The sequence below is a fragment of the Rutilus rutilus genome (genome assembly GCF_951802725.1).
Source record: "Rutilus rutilus genome assembly, chromosome: 10".
NCBI lineage: Eukaryota > Metazoa > Chordata > Actinopteri > Cypriniformes > Leuciscidae > Rutilus > Rutilus rutilus.
This window is the reverse complement of record NC_140215.1, coordinates 24,686,191-24,705,438: the sequence shown is the minus strand read 5'-3', so window position 1 is coordinate 24,705,438 and position 19,248 is coordinate 24,686,191. Positions and strand designations below refer to the sequence as shown.

The window sequence follows — 19,248 nt, the reverse complement described above, 5'->3', positions numbered from 1 at the left end:
CCTCTTTGGCTAATGTAGTTTAAAGATGGAGGGGCAACATGGCGACCGGCATTCGAACCCCTCACCCGTATGTACTTTCAATGGCAGATTATAAACTTCCGAGAATACTTTATTACTTGAAAGAAGTAAATATACATTAATGAGCACATATATTTTTGAAAGAACTAAGTGTTTTTTGCTAAGAATCAACAAAAAAAAATTACACAGTGTAGCTTTAAATCTATAAAAATCCACAATTCCGCATCTTGCATCAAAAAATTTGTAAAACACCTCAAAAATAAACAGAAACTTTGGACCAAAATAATTTGGTATAATTACAACTACATTACTTACTCTTTACAAAAACTACATAACGGAGAAAACCCTTCTTTAAACTTACTGATAAAATCATTACATGGATAATATCTATTTATTATTTTAAAGTGAGTTTCTTTTTCATCTCTGTTGTAGCAATTCACATTTTGGCACACCAATTACTCTGACCTGCAGCTATCCCTGTCTCGATTTACTCGCATTGTAAAGGGTTGTGAGGCCACCCTTGAATTTTGGTGAATCCAGGAACTATTTTAATTTTAGAAGTAGTCATTTAAACAGTCTGTTAACTTATTTACAGAATACGTAAAGCCCTAAAGGGACACATTTTCTTTGTTCTTTTTTTTTAACTACAGTATTTTCTGATGTCGAAACAGTTAGTGTGTCAACATTTAATTGTAAAGTGTTTTGGAGTCCAGTTTTTAATCAAAGCATGGCACTAAATACACCCAGTCTGGGCTAAGCCTCAAATATTCAATGGCACTAGTATGGTAAACTCATTCAACGAAGCTGCAACTCTCAATTTTTCCCCTGCGAAACACTGCTTGTTTAGGAAAAGAATGTGTTTAATGATACATTTCAAGATCATTCCTATTGGACTTTTGTATAGTCCACTGTAAGCACAAGAACATCCCCAAAGAATGTTGACCTAATTATACAGAGCCTCATTATGACCAACTAGTTGATGAATTGTTTAGATAACCCAATGACTTTTCAGTTTTGAAATGTAGTTTTGCAAATTCCTATTCCTATCCTTTTGTTTCAGGACCCAGATTTCATATTAAACATCAAGTGGACAATTGCAAACGAACACAGTACTAAAATTGCATTTATTTGGACCTTGCAATACTTTTTGTACATGGTCACATGGCCTTTGACATCAGCAACAATACATAAGGAAACTGTTTGTGCTCCATTTTAAAAGTTGATAAGCCTAATTGTTTTGTATGGTTAAGTTGTTATTTACATTGAGCATTGTTTCCCCTCACTGTCCATGACCAGAACAGACCTGCCACCATTTTGGGTCATGACCCACCAGTTGCAGACCACTGCTCTACCAAATGTTTTCCCATTCACTTTGGCCTAGTTTTATGGACGGGATAATTGCGTGTTGGCTTTGTTGCACTGGAGGCTCTCAACTTGTCCAAATGCCTGTAAGTTAATTGAGGTTAAGCTGTAGCCTTGCTCTCTGCGTTTCATATTTGTGGACAGTTCGACCTCTTAGCTAGCTCTCACAGCTTGGAGCACAACTGCTTGGCTGTGAGTTATCTCACCCGTGATAGAGCGACGAGAAGTGTTGTTAATTACCAGATTTCCTTCTCCGCCATTGAAGTCTCAGTAGCTCACAGTCTTGTGTTTTTTTTTGTTATGCTAATCTGAAATTTTTTCCTGCAGCTGTGTAATTATGCATTTAATGCGTTTCAGGATTAAAGTGAACGAGAAATGCCCTAGATTTAGTTGCGCTAATCTTCAGCCTTTTAAACGGTGCCATACATCAGCTATCACTTGAAAAGAGTGTGGTTACCACTTTGAGGATTTGCTGTCTAATTTCTGCCGCGTGCATACTACGGCCCTCCGCTTTCTGTATTGCTTTGTGTTTTGTTATATTCAACGAGGTGTTTTCCATTGACCCGGACATGTCGGTTTCCAGCGAGAAGAAAAGACGCCTGTGATCTTCAGCCAGCGCTCTCAAGAATGTTCCGGACTAAGAAATGTGCTTGAGTTGTAGGTCCTACGTATTTAGCATGTCTGGAAGCCTTTGTTCAGAGGCAGTAAATAGTTTGAGAGCGAGCGAGGTGGGGAGGGGGAGAGAAGAGAAAGTAGAGGAAGTGCTTGGGAGTCACTCAGGAAGTTATCAGGCCATTGAAAAGGGACACTTAATTACCCAGGCAGACGTAGGCCGGTGTTGTGCTGCTGTTTTTTCATTAAGCTCAGGAATGCCAGATGCACGAGTGCTGAGTTGGCTGCCAAAGCAGCTGATAACATGGAAAGCCTGGACTTGTGCCAGCAAGAAAACAATTAGCATGCCTCGCCTCAGAGACAGAGTCGGTTAGCATCTGCTCTCAATGAGAAGCATCCCATGCTAGGTGCGTGGTTTGTGATAGAAACTACCTCTGGACATCAAGATGTCCTTGTGAAGTACCTCCGTTCAGCCTTCAGCGATTCAGGTGGTTTTGGCTGCACATCTCTCTCTCAGAACCCAAATGTGCTATTTTCTGTGGATCCACATCCGCCATTGTGGTTTTATTTGTCTGTAGTCATTGTTTTCTGTGACAGTTGGAGGGATAGTGCTCTCTTTGAAGACATTTCTTGGAATAAACCAAATAAACAATGTGTAATTAGGCTGGTAAAGTAAGCCTGTGTTTGAGTTTCATTTTAGCATTTGTTGTTATGGTTAGGATTGGGCTTTTGTGCCTTGCTTTTTTAAAGGGATAGTTCGGCCAAAAATGATATTAAACCCATGATTTACTCACCCTCAAGCCGTTCGAGATGCATATGTCAATCATTTTTCAGACGAACACATTTTCAGTTATTTTAGAAAATAACTTTTAAAACTTTTTTTAAAAATATATTTAAAACTTTATAAATGAAAATAACTGGCTTCCGGCAACGGTCGATGCGCGTTCACGGGAGATAGATGCCGGCGTATGACGTAGGACGTAGCGTTTGATTTAGCTATACTTCGTTCTACGTCACGGCGCTTCCTACGCTACGTCCTACGTCATACGCCGGCATCTATCTCCCGTGAATGCGTGTCGACCGTTGCCGGAAGCCAGTTATTTTCATTTATAAAGTTTTAAATATGTATGTTTTTACGACAAAACCGCACAGATTACCCTCAGAAGGCCTTCGTTTATCCCCCTGGAGCCGGATGGATTACTTTTGTGAAGGATGCATGTACATTTTTAGGACTTGAAGGAGGTGGACCCCATAACTTAACATTATAACCACTGAAAGATCTAAGACATTTTCTAAAATAACTGAAAATGTGTTCGTCTGAAAAATGATTGACATATGCATCTCGAACGGCTTGAGGGTGAGTAAATCATGGGTTTAATATCATTTTTGGCCGAACTATCCCTTTAACAAGATTTTTTTTTGTATAAGCATATGCGATCACATCGACGTGTTCTTTTGCGTCCACAACGTGTCTCTAGTCTAGGGTCATTTTATCTGTGACAATTGCTGCATCCGAAATTGAATACTTCCCTACAATGTGGTATGCGAAAAACAGTACGTCAACAGAGTAGTATGACCGGATGCATAGTATGCGAAAGACTGTAAGCGAAAAGTACCCGGATGACATACTTCTTCCGACGAGATTCAATGGACTCTTTACTATCCCACGAAGCCATGGGATTGGATTTATGAATGGCAGTGAAGCGCAACTGATGCTGGTAGGTCACGCGACAGTGATAACGTCACGACGCATGTAGTACGTCCGAATTTCATTCATACTACCCACATTTATACTATATATAGAACATACTTTTTTAATGGTTCAAATTCAAATGTAGTACCTACTCAGACAGTATGCGATTTTGGATGCAGCAAATCACTGAAAATAGACTAGTAATACACTCTTGGGTGTAATATACGATTGGAGTCATACCTGAAACCAGACTTATCTCACTGGCCTTCCTTAAGATAGTCAACTATTAATTTAGCTAACCCACGACTAGTCAACTTGTTTTGCACATCTCTAGTATCCACATACTTTTGGCCATTTCTTGTGTATTGCGGACAAGACCGTGTTCTCCAGTCTTGTGGGATGGAAGGGTATGTGTGTGTGTATTTGATAGTGAAATTGTGTGCATGTCCATCTATGGTGTATTAATGTGGGTTGGTTTCCTGATTATTGTATTAGTGCTGCTGATATTTATCAAACACAATGCTGCAATAGGACTCGGGAATCCAGACACACTGTCTGATCAGGACTCTTCCTTTATTTCTTAGACTCATTTAAGTACTGATTACCCACATTCATGGCCCTTCACACTGGCCTCTGTGCCCTGGAAAATATTAATTTCAATTGTGCTACCTTATATAAAAAGTATCTTATTTCATTCAGGCTATATTACGCTCCATAACAGAAAATGAGGTGTGGGTCAGAAAATGGTATGTTTATTAAATTCAATTCACAGCAAAATTGGTATTTTCATATTTGACCAGAATGTGCAAGAATGCGGTGCGGAGGTGGAAGATCTTTCTCGGAGATGGACAACGTCTTATTGCATCATTATCATCACCATCATGATCATCATTACTGTTTATGAGTCTGGTAATGATGTTAGGCTTGGTAATGGACCCTGCACCAACAAAAGCAATCATAGAAACACGGCAGGAACCCCACTGCTCACCGTCATCAGGGTAAAAATGGCAAAATGTTCCAGAGATTTCCATCGTTTCATTACAGCGCAGCCTCGCTATCTCTCGCTACACACGTATCCTCATTCAATGTTCTCATAGCTGGGAATAGGCCTTAATGTGGCATGTAATACAGCATTATTCCCATAGACTGGCACACTGTCGCTCTTTGAATGTTGAATGCCAGAAACTGCCAGGCTCATGGCCTTCATCTCACCCTCATTCACCCTGCCTCGCTGCTAGCATTCAAAAGCTCAGGGCTCATTTAGGTGAAATCATGATTAAACAGGTGCGTTCACTGTCAAATGTCATTTTGCTCATGGTTTGTGTGAGATGAGATCATGAGATCCAGTGTCATGGTTTTATTGTTTGAGTGAAATACAAGCTTTTTGTGATGCATTGGGGGTTCTTTAATATTCTAAGATGACACCGCTGTCATAGAAGAGACAGCAGAATAAGGAACAAGTCTCAGTCGGCTTAAATAGTATGTATGGTGGTGATAAAATCTGGAATTTTAGAAAACTCACTTAGTAAACCTCTAAATGCCTAAGGGGACATCATTGTAAAGATGGAGAAGATAATATATGTGTTTGTGCCATTTTTTTATTTATTTCTGGAGTATTGTTTTGTCATGCTATGTATGAAAAATGACTTTCTTGTTATTTCTATGTTCTTTTTTAGTAAAAATATCTGAACATTCTGAGCAGCAAAACTGCATAAATTATTAACACAGAAAATCTGTCTGGAATATAATTGCATTTTTTCTTGTCGCATTGCCATTTTGGTTTATGCTTAAAGTGTGAGCAAAAATGTCCATTGCAACAAGAGAAAATACTTTTTTATTTTTATTAATCTCATGCAGAGAGTGTCTCGTTTAAAATATACTTCTATGCAACTAATGACTCTTGTTGTGAAAAAAATCTTAAAAAGAACAGACACAGACAAAACTCAAACCTCAAATAAATCAAAATTTAAACCCCATAACAAATGTCACAGCAGTGATATAAAATATAAATATTTTCAAAAAGTGATTGTTACGTGATATGCTCTTCTTTGTGCTGCATTTATTTAAGTGAAGGTTTCACTTCTCAAACTTATTCAAATGTTCTTGAGACTGTGAACTTGTTAATTAGACTTCTGTTTCACAGCAACAATACTGAAGCATACCTTTATTTAGATAATGATTATAACAGGGGTGTTGAAGCATAATGTTTCCAAGAAATTTGGTCAACTAGCCTATGTATTTGAAGAGAGTTGAAACAAAAGTATGTTAACCTTTCACCTGATCAGTTCAAATTATTCGCAAAATATATTTGCATTCTCATTCTTGAGAGCATTTGCCCCTGAGAGCAAAAGGAGTCAATTTAACATATTATAAATACCTGCAATTAGTGGCTTTGAGCCATCATATCATGCCAGTAATGGCCAATCGTTTGCCTTTTTAGGGCAACATTGATTGGAGCTGTAGGTTTGGCCTCTCTAGTATCCAAGAGATCTAGTTTTCTTTATCTCCATTATGTTAAAGATATTATATATTTATCTAAGTCATGTTTGTGCTCATGTATGTCAGTATGTACTGAGAGAAGGTCAAATCTGGTGACTGTTTTTCTGTAGTGCTGAGTGACTTGGCTTTTAAATGAACATTGTGTAAATGTATGACTCATACACACAATCTCAGTTTGTCTGTTGAGAGCTGACAGCTCTGCCGTCCTGCAACAGCCAAGTTAAACAGGATAGGCCCATATCAAAGTCATGTTTCACTCCATCAAATAAGTTTTACAGTTACTCCATGCCAAGGCAAACACAGTTTAAGCACAACATACCTCCCACTACTATTTCCTGTACTTTTCTACATGGCATTGCCTGAAATCAATCAACTCTAAGTTGTTTTGTGTTAAGTGAGCCCGCAGCATGAATGCAGCCAAAAAGTGAGATGTAATGACATAAGATCAGGCGCAAGAAGGAATTAAGCCATTTGTTGTGCAGATGTCGTCTTTATTCTTCACTTCTTGGCATAAGCTTAAGTTGACATTTGGAGCTCAGATTTGAGTAATGTCACACCAGTCTCTGGGACCTGGTAGAACAGGTTGTGAACTCACAAGGGTTTGATGATATGTGGATGGTGTTCTGCTTTGTGTTTTGTCAGCATTAATCAGAAAAGTCCATTGGGCTTATGATAGAGCCTTGTGGCACTCCCCTTGTAGAACTCCAGCTGTAGAGGGGTTGTGTGGGAAGACTAGCACTATAACAATGAAAGACGACCCGTGCTGCTTGTTAATCAGAGTGTCCTGATACACACTGCTCTGATGTGAGCTCAGACACACAGAGTATTGTTAGCCCTGATGGGCAGACTCAAGCCATTGCATTTATAGAGCATAGTAACAGTTTAGACATCACTGTGGGAAACCTGGTTAACTGATAAGTCTGAGGTCAGTTCACATGTTGTATTGCTGATAATTCACACTGATGCTTTGTTTTATAGGAGGGAGATTTCCTGGTACGAACCCACCATGTTGAATACTGTGACGGGGGTATTCTTGACCCTGATGATGTGCTAACAGACCTGGTGGAGGACAAGGACAAGGTAAGGCTCAGGGAAACAGTCGGGTATTAATATTGGAATCCACAAGGTGTATGTTATGTTATATGTGGAGACATACTCCGAGAAGAATCACTTTACAAATGGGATCTAGTAACAATAATCCTTCCCTCTACTGACTTCCATACCTTATAAAGAATAATGGCAAGCAAAATGTTAAAGCATAGTCCTTTAAACACAAAAACTGATTGTCAAAACGTGGCCTTATTTTTGTAATATTGTTATTGCTTTTATCTTGGAATGTACTTTGCATCCTCAGTGGCATAAAGTAAACATTAAGGTCCTAAACCTAATTCAATGTTTCCTATATAATTCAGGGAGTTCTTCCTCCACCCACCTAAATTACAAAATTATAGGCTAGCTGTTAACTACAAACAAAAATACTGATTTTAATGTTTTTTAGATTAGTTTGGTAAGTGAAATGGTATTTTAATTCAGTATCCACTTGTGAACTCAAGGAATAATTTGCAAGAATGATTTGATATGAAAACTCGTAACTGGTTAATAAGAGTTATTCTTGTGAATATAATTGCAGTGCTCATGATGTATGTTATTTTTTATCTTGTGGCCAGACACATCAAAAAGATGTGTTGTGTTTTATTTCATGGTACCCAGTTCATAAATTCATTAAGAAATCTGCCAAATGGAAGGTTTTCTTTGGCTTTGTTCTTGTGTTCAAGTAGTTGTTTGATCCAATGGTATAATAAAACTATGAAACATTAGCAAGAATGCATTTTGCTTTTCATAGTTCGTCCCATTCAATGGTAAAGTCAGTAATTCCAGAGCAACAAAACGGCAGAGGAAAGAACACCAGAACACATTTACTCTCGCAAATGTGAGAAGATTTGTCGAGAAGTTGTGAGAAAATGTGAGAATTTATGGAAAACAAAATCACATGAATATGAAAAATCACAGGTTAGGTTGTAATGCCATATGTGCCAAAGATATGTGCTGTGAAAAAAGTAGAAAATATTAAATATACCATTACTATATGTAAAGTACTTTTTTTTTAATGGAATTTATGATCAATTGTAACCATAATGTAGGCCTATTTATATCATTTTATGGACTTTCTCTGTTTATAATGGGAACCGAGCATACGGTTCACCGTTTCATAGAAAGCGCATCGTTGACATTTGCTTGAGAGGAGGCCATTTAGACCACCCTCTCTCAGGAAAGAGTGGTCTCTTCAATGAGCCCTAGGGTATTCTGTTTGTCCTTTCTCTATATGGAGGTTATTATATTGAGCTGTGTGGCCGCTCCTAACTCGATAACACAAAAGGGCATTTGCCTCCTAATTGAATTCTCTCAGACATCAGATGCAAAGCTTTTGATTTCTGCACACTAATTAATAGAAGTGAAGGCACAAGGCATTATAGGTGGCACGCTCTCTCTCTCTGAGCAAGATGATTTCTGGGATACCGCTTTATAATCAAAGTGTGGAAGTGTTTTATAGGCTTTAGCCACAGGGAATGCAGCCCATTTCTGAGGAATAATTTGCATATGAAAGATGAAAAATTGTCATGATTTAAAGATTATGAGTGGGACTATTAACTTAGAGGATAGTGCCTAATGTTTCAGCATTCATACCCTCTATAATTGGTCCTAACTATGTCTATAAAAACAATACTATTTTGGTACCATATTTTGATTAAGGCTGTTAATTCAATGCGTTAATTTAATACAGTTGAGGATTAAAAAGTAATATTTTATAAAAAAACGAATGCATTTAATTATGCCTCCTGACCTGTATGCTACAGGAAACATGCTTCTTCAAACCACACTTACAGAGAGCAGGCAGCACAGAATAATGAGCTGTTCACATATTAAGGTTTGATAATAAGGACACAAGACAGTCGACAGGTTGACAAATATAGATTTTTTTAATGGCCGGTCAAAAATGGCTGGTGCCGGTGCAGACAAAGTAACCCTAGTTTTACAAACACCACAGTAAAGATGACATGAATATGGCATAATGGCCAACTGGATATTGCCAAAGTCTCTTTACGACAAGTAATTTCACTTGGCGGCCATCTTTGAAACACCTCTCAGGCAGCTATTTCAGTCATGCAAGTGCAGCTCTTTGAATGGGGAAACATCAAATCCTCCAAAGCATGCTCACCAAGCTTACTAATACATTTCATATTAGAAATCACCAATGAAATCTGACAACAACTGTCTCATAAATTGTTTTTCTTTTGCTGAATTTTGTTCAGAATTTGCTGAATGCTGATAGAAGGTGAGAAATTTGCCTTTCCAGTACTAATGATATAAAAGCAAATGCTATAATATAGTTTGCCTTTCTGTTACTAATAATATAAAAGCAAATACTATAATACTTTTTCGTATACTGTTTACTTTCTTTCGTCACAACGGCCAAACAGAAAAACCTAACGGCTGATGTCGATATTTGAAAACTGGCAAATATCGGCAGATATATTGGCCTTGGTGATATATCGGTTGACCACTTGACAGAATTGTAAAAGGCTATCTAATAACATATTAGACAGCGCGCGCTCTCTGTAGGCATATTCATATTTTGCTGCTATGTGGAAAAAATCCAGCAAAATGCGCCGGGCGCGTTTGTCGACCCCAGAGGATTAACTTTAGCCTAACCATGAATTGTGATTATGATCACTCACATCAAGACGCCGCTGCGGTGGTGGAGTCCATGCAGGAGGAGCAGCGTTTGTTGCACACTTGAGCTCCACTGGCGCCTAATTTCCAAGTCTGCTGGAAAGTTATGCAGTCCAGCAGTGCTGTTGCAACCAGCAACACTACACCTACGTACCCTCCTGACCACTGTACTAAATACAGATAAATCTACGCTAACTTGAAGCTATCCTAACTGATGCAATACTATGTGTGGTAGCTCGTACCAAGGGAGGGCGTGGTGAGCTGGAACCTGCTTACGTCACGTGCCACCGATTAAGTCACGTACCACCGCAAACATCCAATAGGAAAATTCAACTGCAGTAGCCACCGTTTAACCTGAAGAGGGCAGCACTCAGACGTTTTTACACCATATATTGTAGAATTAAAACACTTTATTCCCAAATGTCAAAAAAGTTACTCGAATCAATGAACAGCACTAATAAAGCCCCATTCTTACAGATCATTTACTAAAAAAAGTTGGTTTGGGTTTAGTCACCCTTTAAAGTGTAAGTTGCAGGTTAAATTTTTCACGAAGTAATGCAATGTGTTTATTAAACATAAAGATAAGAACCGCCCACCATTGTTTTTTATACCAAAATGCTGATATAATATGAAAAGTTGGCACTTTTAACACTGGTTTTAACCGCTCCCTTCCACTAGATGGGGCGTGACGTCATAAGAGGAACTCACTAGTAGAGTTAACGTACACTAGCAGCTATAGATGCCTTACATAACTTCAGAAAAGTTGGTTGTATGTTTTATTTGATAAAAAAAAAAATGGATAAAATAACTCCATTGTAAACATACTCGTGTGTGCTGACTTCAAGGGGATCGTGATCCTGCCTGAAATAAGAATACGCTATTCGCAAAACAAACGGGTTCAGGCATGTCAGATCAGCCGGTCGCAGGTCGAGCTGTTCCACTAAACACCAAAACACGTTCACCTCACGGCAGCACACACTCTCCACTGCTGATTCAATTGGGTGGCATAGCCCACACAAACACAGTGATGGGGACATCGATCTCTCTTTTTCTCTTCTGACAATAAACATCGCTAATTAAATCGTGAGAAATTGATAACGCGTGGATTGAGGAAGGGTATTACATGACGTTTGAGGCGTCGATGAGACTAGCGATTGATGCCTGTGCAGTGTGTGCATCTCTAACGTTGCAGGCTTGCAGCTCTGATTTGACCTGACTTACTGTAAGTAAATAATGTCTTCAGTCGTTGTCCCTCCTTGCTTTTCTACATGACGGCAATATTTTGAAAAGACTCGCTTGTTCCGTTATATTATCCGGGTTAAGTTTGCACCAGACTAGCTCTAATGTAGCTAACGTTACTCACCTGGCCAACCCTCCACTAATTCTCCTCACACCAAGCATTAATAACTCTTTGAGTGCCATGGCTGCCCTCTCTCACACCTGACCAGTTAAAAATTGTAGGGCTGTCGTCCATAAAGAATTTGATGGTTTCCCACATCCTCAGTCGTTTTCCAAATAGCCATAATATAGTAAGAATCTAGCAGAGTATGGGTTGCGAGTTCCTCTTGTGACGTCATCACCCAGTAACTGAAAAAACACGCTACCTTTTAAGAAACCCCAATAAATGTTATTTTAACGCATTTTAAGACAGAAATAATTAAATATATACATATAGAGCACTTTAATTTACACATTAATTGGCTGTGGTGGTTAACCTGCAACTTACACTTTAAATAGTTGTCATTGCCATTCGTATTGAATCCAAGGATTAAGCAAGAAGGTGAGCTGATTCATCCATTGAAAAATGCGTGAAACCGATTTCCCTTGATTCATCAGAGATTATTCCTGATCATAATCAATTTATTCTTGGTTGTTTTTTTTTCTTTTTTCTTTCTTCCCCCCTTCTCTATTTTGTTGTTCTCTATCCCTCGATATCGCTCTTTGAAATTGAACGCGGAGGTTCTTGGAGTTCTGAGTTAGAACTGTTTCTGCCATCAACGAGAAGTGCTCAACATTGGTGGAAACTGGCTGGCCAAACAGTTTTTTCCTGAACTTGGACAACATTTCTTGTTTCATCGAAGTGGTAGGACCATACATTTTCCCCCCTTCCTTGGACGTTATCGCAACTGTGAACAGGAACCATTTTTTTTCTTTTTCTTTTCCATTTTCCTCTTTCATCTTGGAGTTGCATATCTGCAATTCTTTAACTGAACATTGAAACAGGACGGACACTGAACTGAGCAAAATTTCTGTTTATTTCCATCAAGGACAATTAATTGAAAGGAACTCTGATTTAGTGTGTCATTGGACATTTTACCTGAAATTCACTGTCCCAATTGCTGTTTTATTTTTTGTTTGGTTTTCCATCTTTTATTGAAATTGTTCTGAAAAGAGAGAATACAGAATACTTAGAGAATACAGAGAGAATACTTACCATTTCAACTAAGATCCTGTCTTCTGTAATTATTTCCCTTGTCTTGCTGCAACGCTGGCTCAAGAGCAAACGTAGTCTTCTGATCTGGTCCAATACATTAGAAAGTGGTTTACGCTTAGACTGTTGGACGCGTGCTACATTTGCACATATCCAGACAGCGTGCGGTTACTGAATTGAGTTTTCTTTTGCATTTTATCTCACTTGAACAGACAAAAACAAGTTTTGGCGAGTATTCTCGGAAACTTTGTTGGCTAGCCTATGTCTTAAAGTGTTATGTTATGTCTTTACAGTATTGTCTTGATAGGTTCATATACCTGCTGCTGTCGATATGTCGATACTGAAATCTCTCAAATGATTCCAATACTCCTTTCTGCAGTATCAAAGATACCAGCTGCACTTTCTTGCTCTCCTCTCCGACAGCGAGTTGACACGCACCCGCCTCCTCTCATTCAGTCGTCTCATTCACTCCAGTTAAATAGTGTTGGTGTGACCGGGTCTGAATTTCGGCACGATACTGTGCATTATTCTGCTCATTCAAAGATAAATTCGTTTTTTTTTTTTTTTTTTAGCTTCTTACCTGAATACTACTGTTAGACCTACTTGACCTACTAGACCGACAGTATTTGTATCTTTATTCTGTTGTATTTGTTTGTGCTATTGTTAGTAATTTGTTTATTTGTTCTTAGTTTATTACTGTTTACTTGTCTTTTTTAAATTCAATGTACCATTTGAAATCAAGCTTGCTTGTGCTGTGTGTAAGCTATTTGCAACAAAATTACCCCATTGTAAAAACTAATACATTGAGTTAGCAAATATTTGTGAGATAATTGTAATGGTAATTGATACATTTTTATATATAAAAAAAAGCTTAAGTTTTATCATATAAAGTGATCTCTTCAGAAGAAATTCAGTAACTGAGTGTTGATTCAGTAACTGAGACATGTTATCTTGCTTTTATTTCACAGTACATGAAATAAAAAAGACCAATGCATTCAGTTCAGACTGTAGGCTCACAGATCGTGTAAAATAGCCTGTGATTTCTTTTCTTGACGTGCTGTGTAGGGGTGGAGAATAGCAGTGCAGGAAACGTTGGTGGTGTCTTTTATTGAACATTAATTTACAGGGAATATTCTGTGCCGTAATTCACTGCATTTCATGTACACACACACACACACACACACACACACACACACACACACACACACACACACACGTACGTACGTACGTTGTATGTGCTTATATAAAAGCATGAACTCACTCCTCACTATTTCTTCCATACTCACACTTGCACACAGTCCCCTGTTGGTATTGTGCCTTTATTCTGTGAGAGCGCATATTTACTCATAAATCCAGACCAGGATAAGGAATGAGCTCTCACTGTAGTGATGTTGCCATGGTGACAACTTCCCAAATGTCACAGCCTGCGTTACTGTATCCTGGTGATCCGACAATTATTCCTTGCTTTTTGAATGTCAGGATCTGTACAATTCTGTACAGTGCTCATTTTAGAGCAGCATTTATATAAAGTAATGACTTTAAAGCAGGTATGTGCTTTTGAAATCAGTTTTTCAGAGCTACCACATATGGTGTGTGTTCGCATTTGTGGAATGTGCCATTCGTCTAGTTAGGGTGTCAGATCGTCCTCTGTCAACAACAACACAAGCCGTATTCCTGTAATTACTCAGCCACTCCCTCTGTAATGAAGCTTGCGTACCACTCGACTGCTAAAACACACACAACCTAAAGGCAGATTATAAGGTATGCTTGCTTTGGCCTGTAGTTTATATTCTCACAACTGTTAGAACTATATTCTAACTCGCTTACAATGTTCTTGTGCTTAATTATGTTACAACTTTATGATATTGAAATGAATCTAAATAAATGTTTGTGGAATGGGCCTGTCTTTTTTTCACCCTGTGATATGTCTTAATCTACATGGATACTACTCCACCCCAAAATTAATATTCTGTCATCATTGTGAAACATAAAAGAAGATATTTTTTGAGTAGTGCATCAATTGGCTCTAATGTTGTTTGGTTCCAAATGTTCTTCAGAATACCCTTTGTGTTCCACAAAAGAAAGTCATACAGGTTTGGAACAACATGAGGGTGGGTAAATGATGACAGTATTTTCATAGTATTCCTCTGAGCATCGTACATTAAGAAATATCAGTAACAGTAAGATTACCGAAAAATTAGAGATTCTCCAATCAGGGTTTTTGGGGCCAATTACTGATCACTGGAAGTAGTACTGGCCGATACTGATCACATTATAAATAGAAGACTTCAAATTAAAGATCGACCAATATATTATTTTCCCGATATTTAAGCATTTTCCCATAATCTGGTATCGGTTTTGTAATATTGGATTAACCGTTTTGAGATTTGCGTGCAAGACCAACAACGGTGTTCAAAGATAAAATAACTTAAAATACATATCGGTTCTTAAAGGATAATTCCGGTATTTAACACTTTGAGTCTATTTTGTAGTTTGTTTTGGATGAACAAGAGTGGTGGACAAAGAAATTTTGACAATGGTTCCTGTCTCGACTTTTTGACTATTTTAGAATTGCCCATGACCGCTTTAGAATGGGAGTCAATGGCCATGCACAAACATGCCCTTAAAACAACCCTTAACGTTCGTTTTCAAAACTGTTCAACTCACCGAGTGGTTAGTGGTGTTCGTTGATGTTCCAAAACAAGTAGCGTAGCGAAATACAGTTTCTGTCGTGTTTTATTTGGCATTTTGTAAAATCCCATTGATTTCCTTTGGAGGACTCATTGCTCATTGATATTACTGCGCTACCGGGAACGGAAAGGGGGCTGTTTACATTTGATTGTAGTCTTTTAGGTCTTTTCGCTCGGTTCTCTGTCTCTCAGAATGCTAGCGTGAGCAGAGCAACGGAAGTTGCGGAAGAGCGGAAGTTTATACGCGGTTGTGAGGTATCTGAAAAAATAGTTCCACTATAGAAAAATAAACGGATTGAAATCATACATTGCGCCGATATATTTGTTTTTAATCATCAACGAACATCACTAACCACTCGGTGAGTTGAACAGTTTTGAAAACGAACGTTAAGGGTTGTTTTAAGGACATGTTTGTGCATGGCCATAGACTCCCATTCTAAAGCGGTCATGGGCAATTCTAAAATAGTCAAAGTCGAGACAGGAACCATTGTCAAAATTTCTTTGTCCACCACTCTTGTTCATCCAAAACAAACTACAAAATAGACTCAAAGTGTTAAATACCGGAATTATCCTTTAATATCGGTTATCGGGCACATAAACATGCAAATTAGTGGTATCGGTTATAAAAAAAATCAATATCGTTCGATCTCTACTTAAAATTAATTTAAAGTAAAAAAATTAAGAGATGAGATTATTATGAATTAACTCTTTATTTATTGGCAAGCAACATGTGCAACATATTCCATTCCCTTTTTAGAGGTGATTAGGAACAGCTTAGCAAATATAGCATTCCTGTAAAAAAAAACAAAAAAAACCTCAACTGTCTTTTATCAACAAGGTAGTCAAATGTAAACCAACACTGCATAGACTTCACTGTAAAAATGAAATACAGATTAAATCTACTAAAGAGCAGTTAGTCATTTTTCTCTTTCTCTTTGTCTTTTGTCTTTGTCTCTTTATTCTGTCCTGCAAGTTTAGCAACAGTAGACTGCATTTTATGACAATCAATGATCTAGCTGATTTGGACGTTAAGTTTTGACTTAGGGAGGAACGAAAGTGCACCTGTGAAGTAAAGAAATGCACTAAAATCACACAGCTGTATTTCTTGCTGTCATTGCTGTAGGGTTGCTGTTGTTGCAATGTCTCCGCAAAGACGCTGAAGTTGTTTTCCTTTTCAGACACCTGGTAGAACTGCCAGAACGTTGAATGTAGGGAAGCAATAGAAAAATTGTCTTGCGTGTTTTGTAGTGGTCGACCGATATTGGTTTTTTGATGGCCGATGCCGATATCTTACAGAGCAGGGTGGCCGATGGCCGATATTTTCTATATTTATTTTAATCAATATTTAATCAATTAGAAAACAAATCTTAAAAATAAACATGCTTTTATACTTTAGATGGCAACTTCTTGAATCTGCAATCCTATTACAGTATTTTTCACAAAGTAATTGTTTAGAAATATATGAGTATGTGAATAAAAAGAAAGTAAACACTGTAACAGGGCACTCAGTAATCTGGGAATTTCGTGCTGGTAAACATATATTTTTTCAAATAAAGACAAGGTAACGCTAATTTTACATACAGCACAGTGAAAACGATATGAATATGACACATTTGGCAACTGGATATATCACAGATATGAATATGACACAGTTGGCAACTGGTTATATATCAGCATATTTTAAAATGAAGGATTTTAAGTTTTTCGATTGCGTCTCCTGTGAAGCTGATCTTCTGTTCGCATTCACTCACTTCGCACCATCACTCGCAGACAGTAATGCACACTTCACAAGATATCACAGCTGGATTCGATTAAATCTGCAAGGTTTGTGAAATTAAATGTTTATTAGATATTCAGAGATTTGTTTCAAACTTTAAATGACGTAGATGCGCATTTGCTGAATGTTGACGGCAAATGAGAAAGTATTTTAGCCTGATTGTTTGCCTTTTCTGTTACACATAGTATAAAAGCAAACACTTTACTTCGCATACCATTTACTTTCTTTGTTTACCAGTTCTGTCTAACAAAGTATTAGATATGACTGACAGAGATCGTAAATTAATGAAGACGGAGAATGTGAGTGAGCGCTGTTTGATCTGAGGAGCTGCCGTTGCCGTTCTCTTCTGGCGCTGGTGTTCTCAGCGCCGCCCGTCAAAATAAAAGTCCGGAGTGCCGTCAAAATAAAAGTCCCGCTTCCAACACATCGGCCAATCAGAAAAACGTATCGGCCGATGCCGATATTTCAAAAATGCCAAATATCGCCCGATATATCGGCCTTGGCGATATATCGGTCGACCACTAGTGTTTTGCTTAATTTGAACGGCTCTTCTGATCGGCCTTTATAGTGACCACCGATCAAACTTTATAAAGCTATTATCTGATTTGTTTTGCATTTACCCAACATCATTCTTCTATTTAACACAAAAGGAGACATTTTGAGGAATGGCGATGTAGTACAATACAATAACAGCATATGGTGACCAGGGACTGTCAAACTTCAGAAAAGATAAAAAAAAAACACACCATAAAACAGTCTATACAACAATATTCAAAGTCTTCTAAAACCATATGATAGATTTATGTGAGGAACATGCTGAAATTTAAGTTGCTTTTGACTGAAAATCTTGAGAAAATATACAATTTTGGCCCGTTCCTCACACAAAGCTCTTATTGCTGTTACTGTATAAGACTTGAAATCCAGTGCCCAAGTTATATAGACTATAGGTTTATGGTGGTTTTGTTGTTGTTATTTTCAGAGCTTGACAGACTCAGTCCCCATTTGCTTTCATTATATAGAAGAGTTATTCCTACATTATTAATATTACAATTTTATTAAAACAATAGTACAATATTCCTCACATTTAAAACTCCACAGAACAAAGTCATACAGGTTTGGAATGTAAATTAGGACATAATTGTAATTTTTGGGTGTGCTCTAATTCTTTGAAATGTCTAGAAAATAGACAGTCAAACGGGTTTAAGAACGAATCAGCTATTTTAGTCTGACTGGTGTGAAGATGTGCTCTGGTTTTATTGCTGAAGCTGTAAAGTCGCAAATTTTTCATATTTCATATTTAGTTTCCTTCTGAAACGTTCCTTAGCACGCACACACACTCACACGCTCACAGATGCCTGAATGTGTTAATGATATGCTCACAGCTCTTATTCACATTCAACTGAAGGCAAAAGATGGTACATTAGTCAACACTCTCATCAATATATGAACAGAGAACGATGTTAGAATATTCAACTGAATCTGTGCTGCCGACATGTTTTCGGCTGGAATCAGCCGTGCCTTATAGTTCTGGGCTGAGGACGGAGGACTAGTGTGGCACACTTGCTCCTTTCTGCCCTCTACAGAGCATTTATGACATAGATGTTGTTTCTTATCCAGATTTAAACATTCTGCATTAGCCACCTGTGCAAAAACAAGATTAAAACTTAAGCAAAAAGGGCAAAGCAAAAACACTCCTTTATAGATTTTCCGCTACAGTTTCTACACAGTATTTACAATTTTTCATTTCTCATGGTATTTCAAAAACAGCCCCAAAACTGTATCTTAAAGGTTACGGTGTAATGGGAGAGCAGGGGAAATGGAGTAATGTGTGTGTGAATAATATTGATGTGTGTGCAGGAGGTTAATTAAAAGCTCCAGTCATTCATCACGGACCGAGGGCAGGCAGACGGACTGACCGGCCTCAAATCAATCACACGCTCTCGGCTCGCTGTACTGCTGATACTCGCGCTCTCGTAGCTCACTGTGTCTTGACAGCTTTGCTAGACTAACTCTTGTCTTCTATTTTTTTTTTTTACTCCAAGTGTTTCACATTGTCTGAGCGTGTTAAGATTTGTTCAAGGCTGTTTCGGTCTAGTCTTGCCTGAAACCTTGATAATGTTCATCTCACACTGAGTGGAGTGTTACCGCTTTAAGGCACTTGTCATTTGTGACTCCAGTAAGTCGCACTGTCTTATATCGGTCTATGGCATTCACATCTTCTGATTCTCCGGCTCTTGAGGCTCGCATTAAGGGAGTCATTTAAACCGCTCACAGTGACATTGGTTTCACTCACTGAAGATCAGAAAGTTTGCCATTGTCTAAATCTATGTCAATTTGTCTTGTGGTTTCGTCTTGTGGCATATATGAGCGTGAGGATGTAATCGAGTGCTTACTGCTAAGTAGGAAATCTTTAGGTCTTGGAGGATTGTTGCAT

At 38.1% G+C, this 19,248-nt stretch overlaps 1 protein-coding gene across 2 annotated transcripts in view; it reads left to right on the top strand.

The window, feature by feature from the left end:
* Positions 1-19,248, top strand: part of pard3bb (par-3 family cell polarity regulator beta b) — a 335,104-nt gene that overhangs the window by 12,634 nt on the left and 303,222 nt on the right. For both annotated transcript variants that reach the window (XM_084421753.1, XM_084421752.1), the window contains exon 3: positions 7,163-7,264. In XM_084421753.1, coding sequence (XP_084277879.1) covers positions 7,163-7,264 — 102 coding nt within the window. The remainder of the gene's footprint in view (positions 1-7,162; positions 7,265-19,248) is intronic.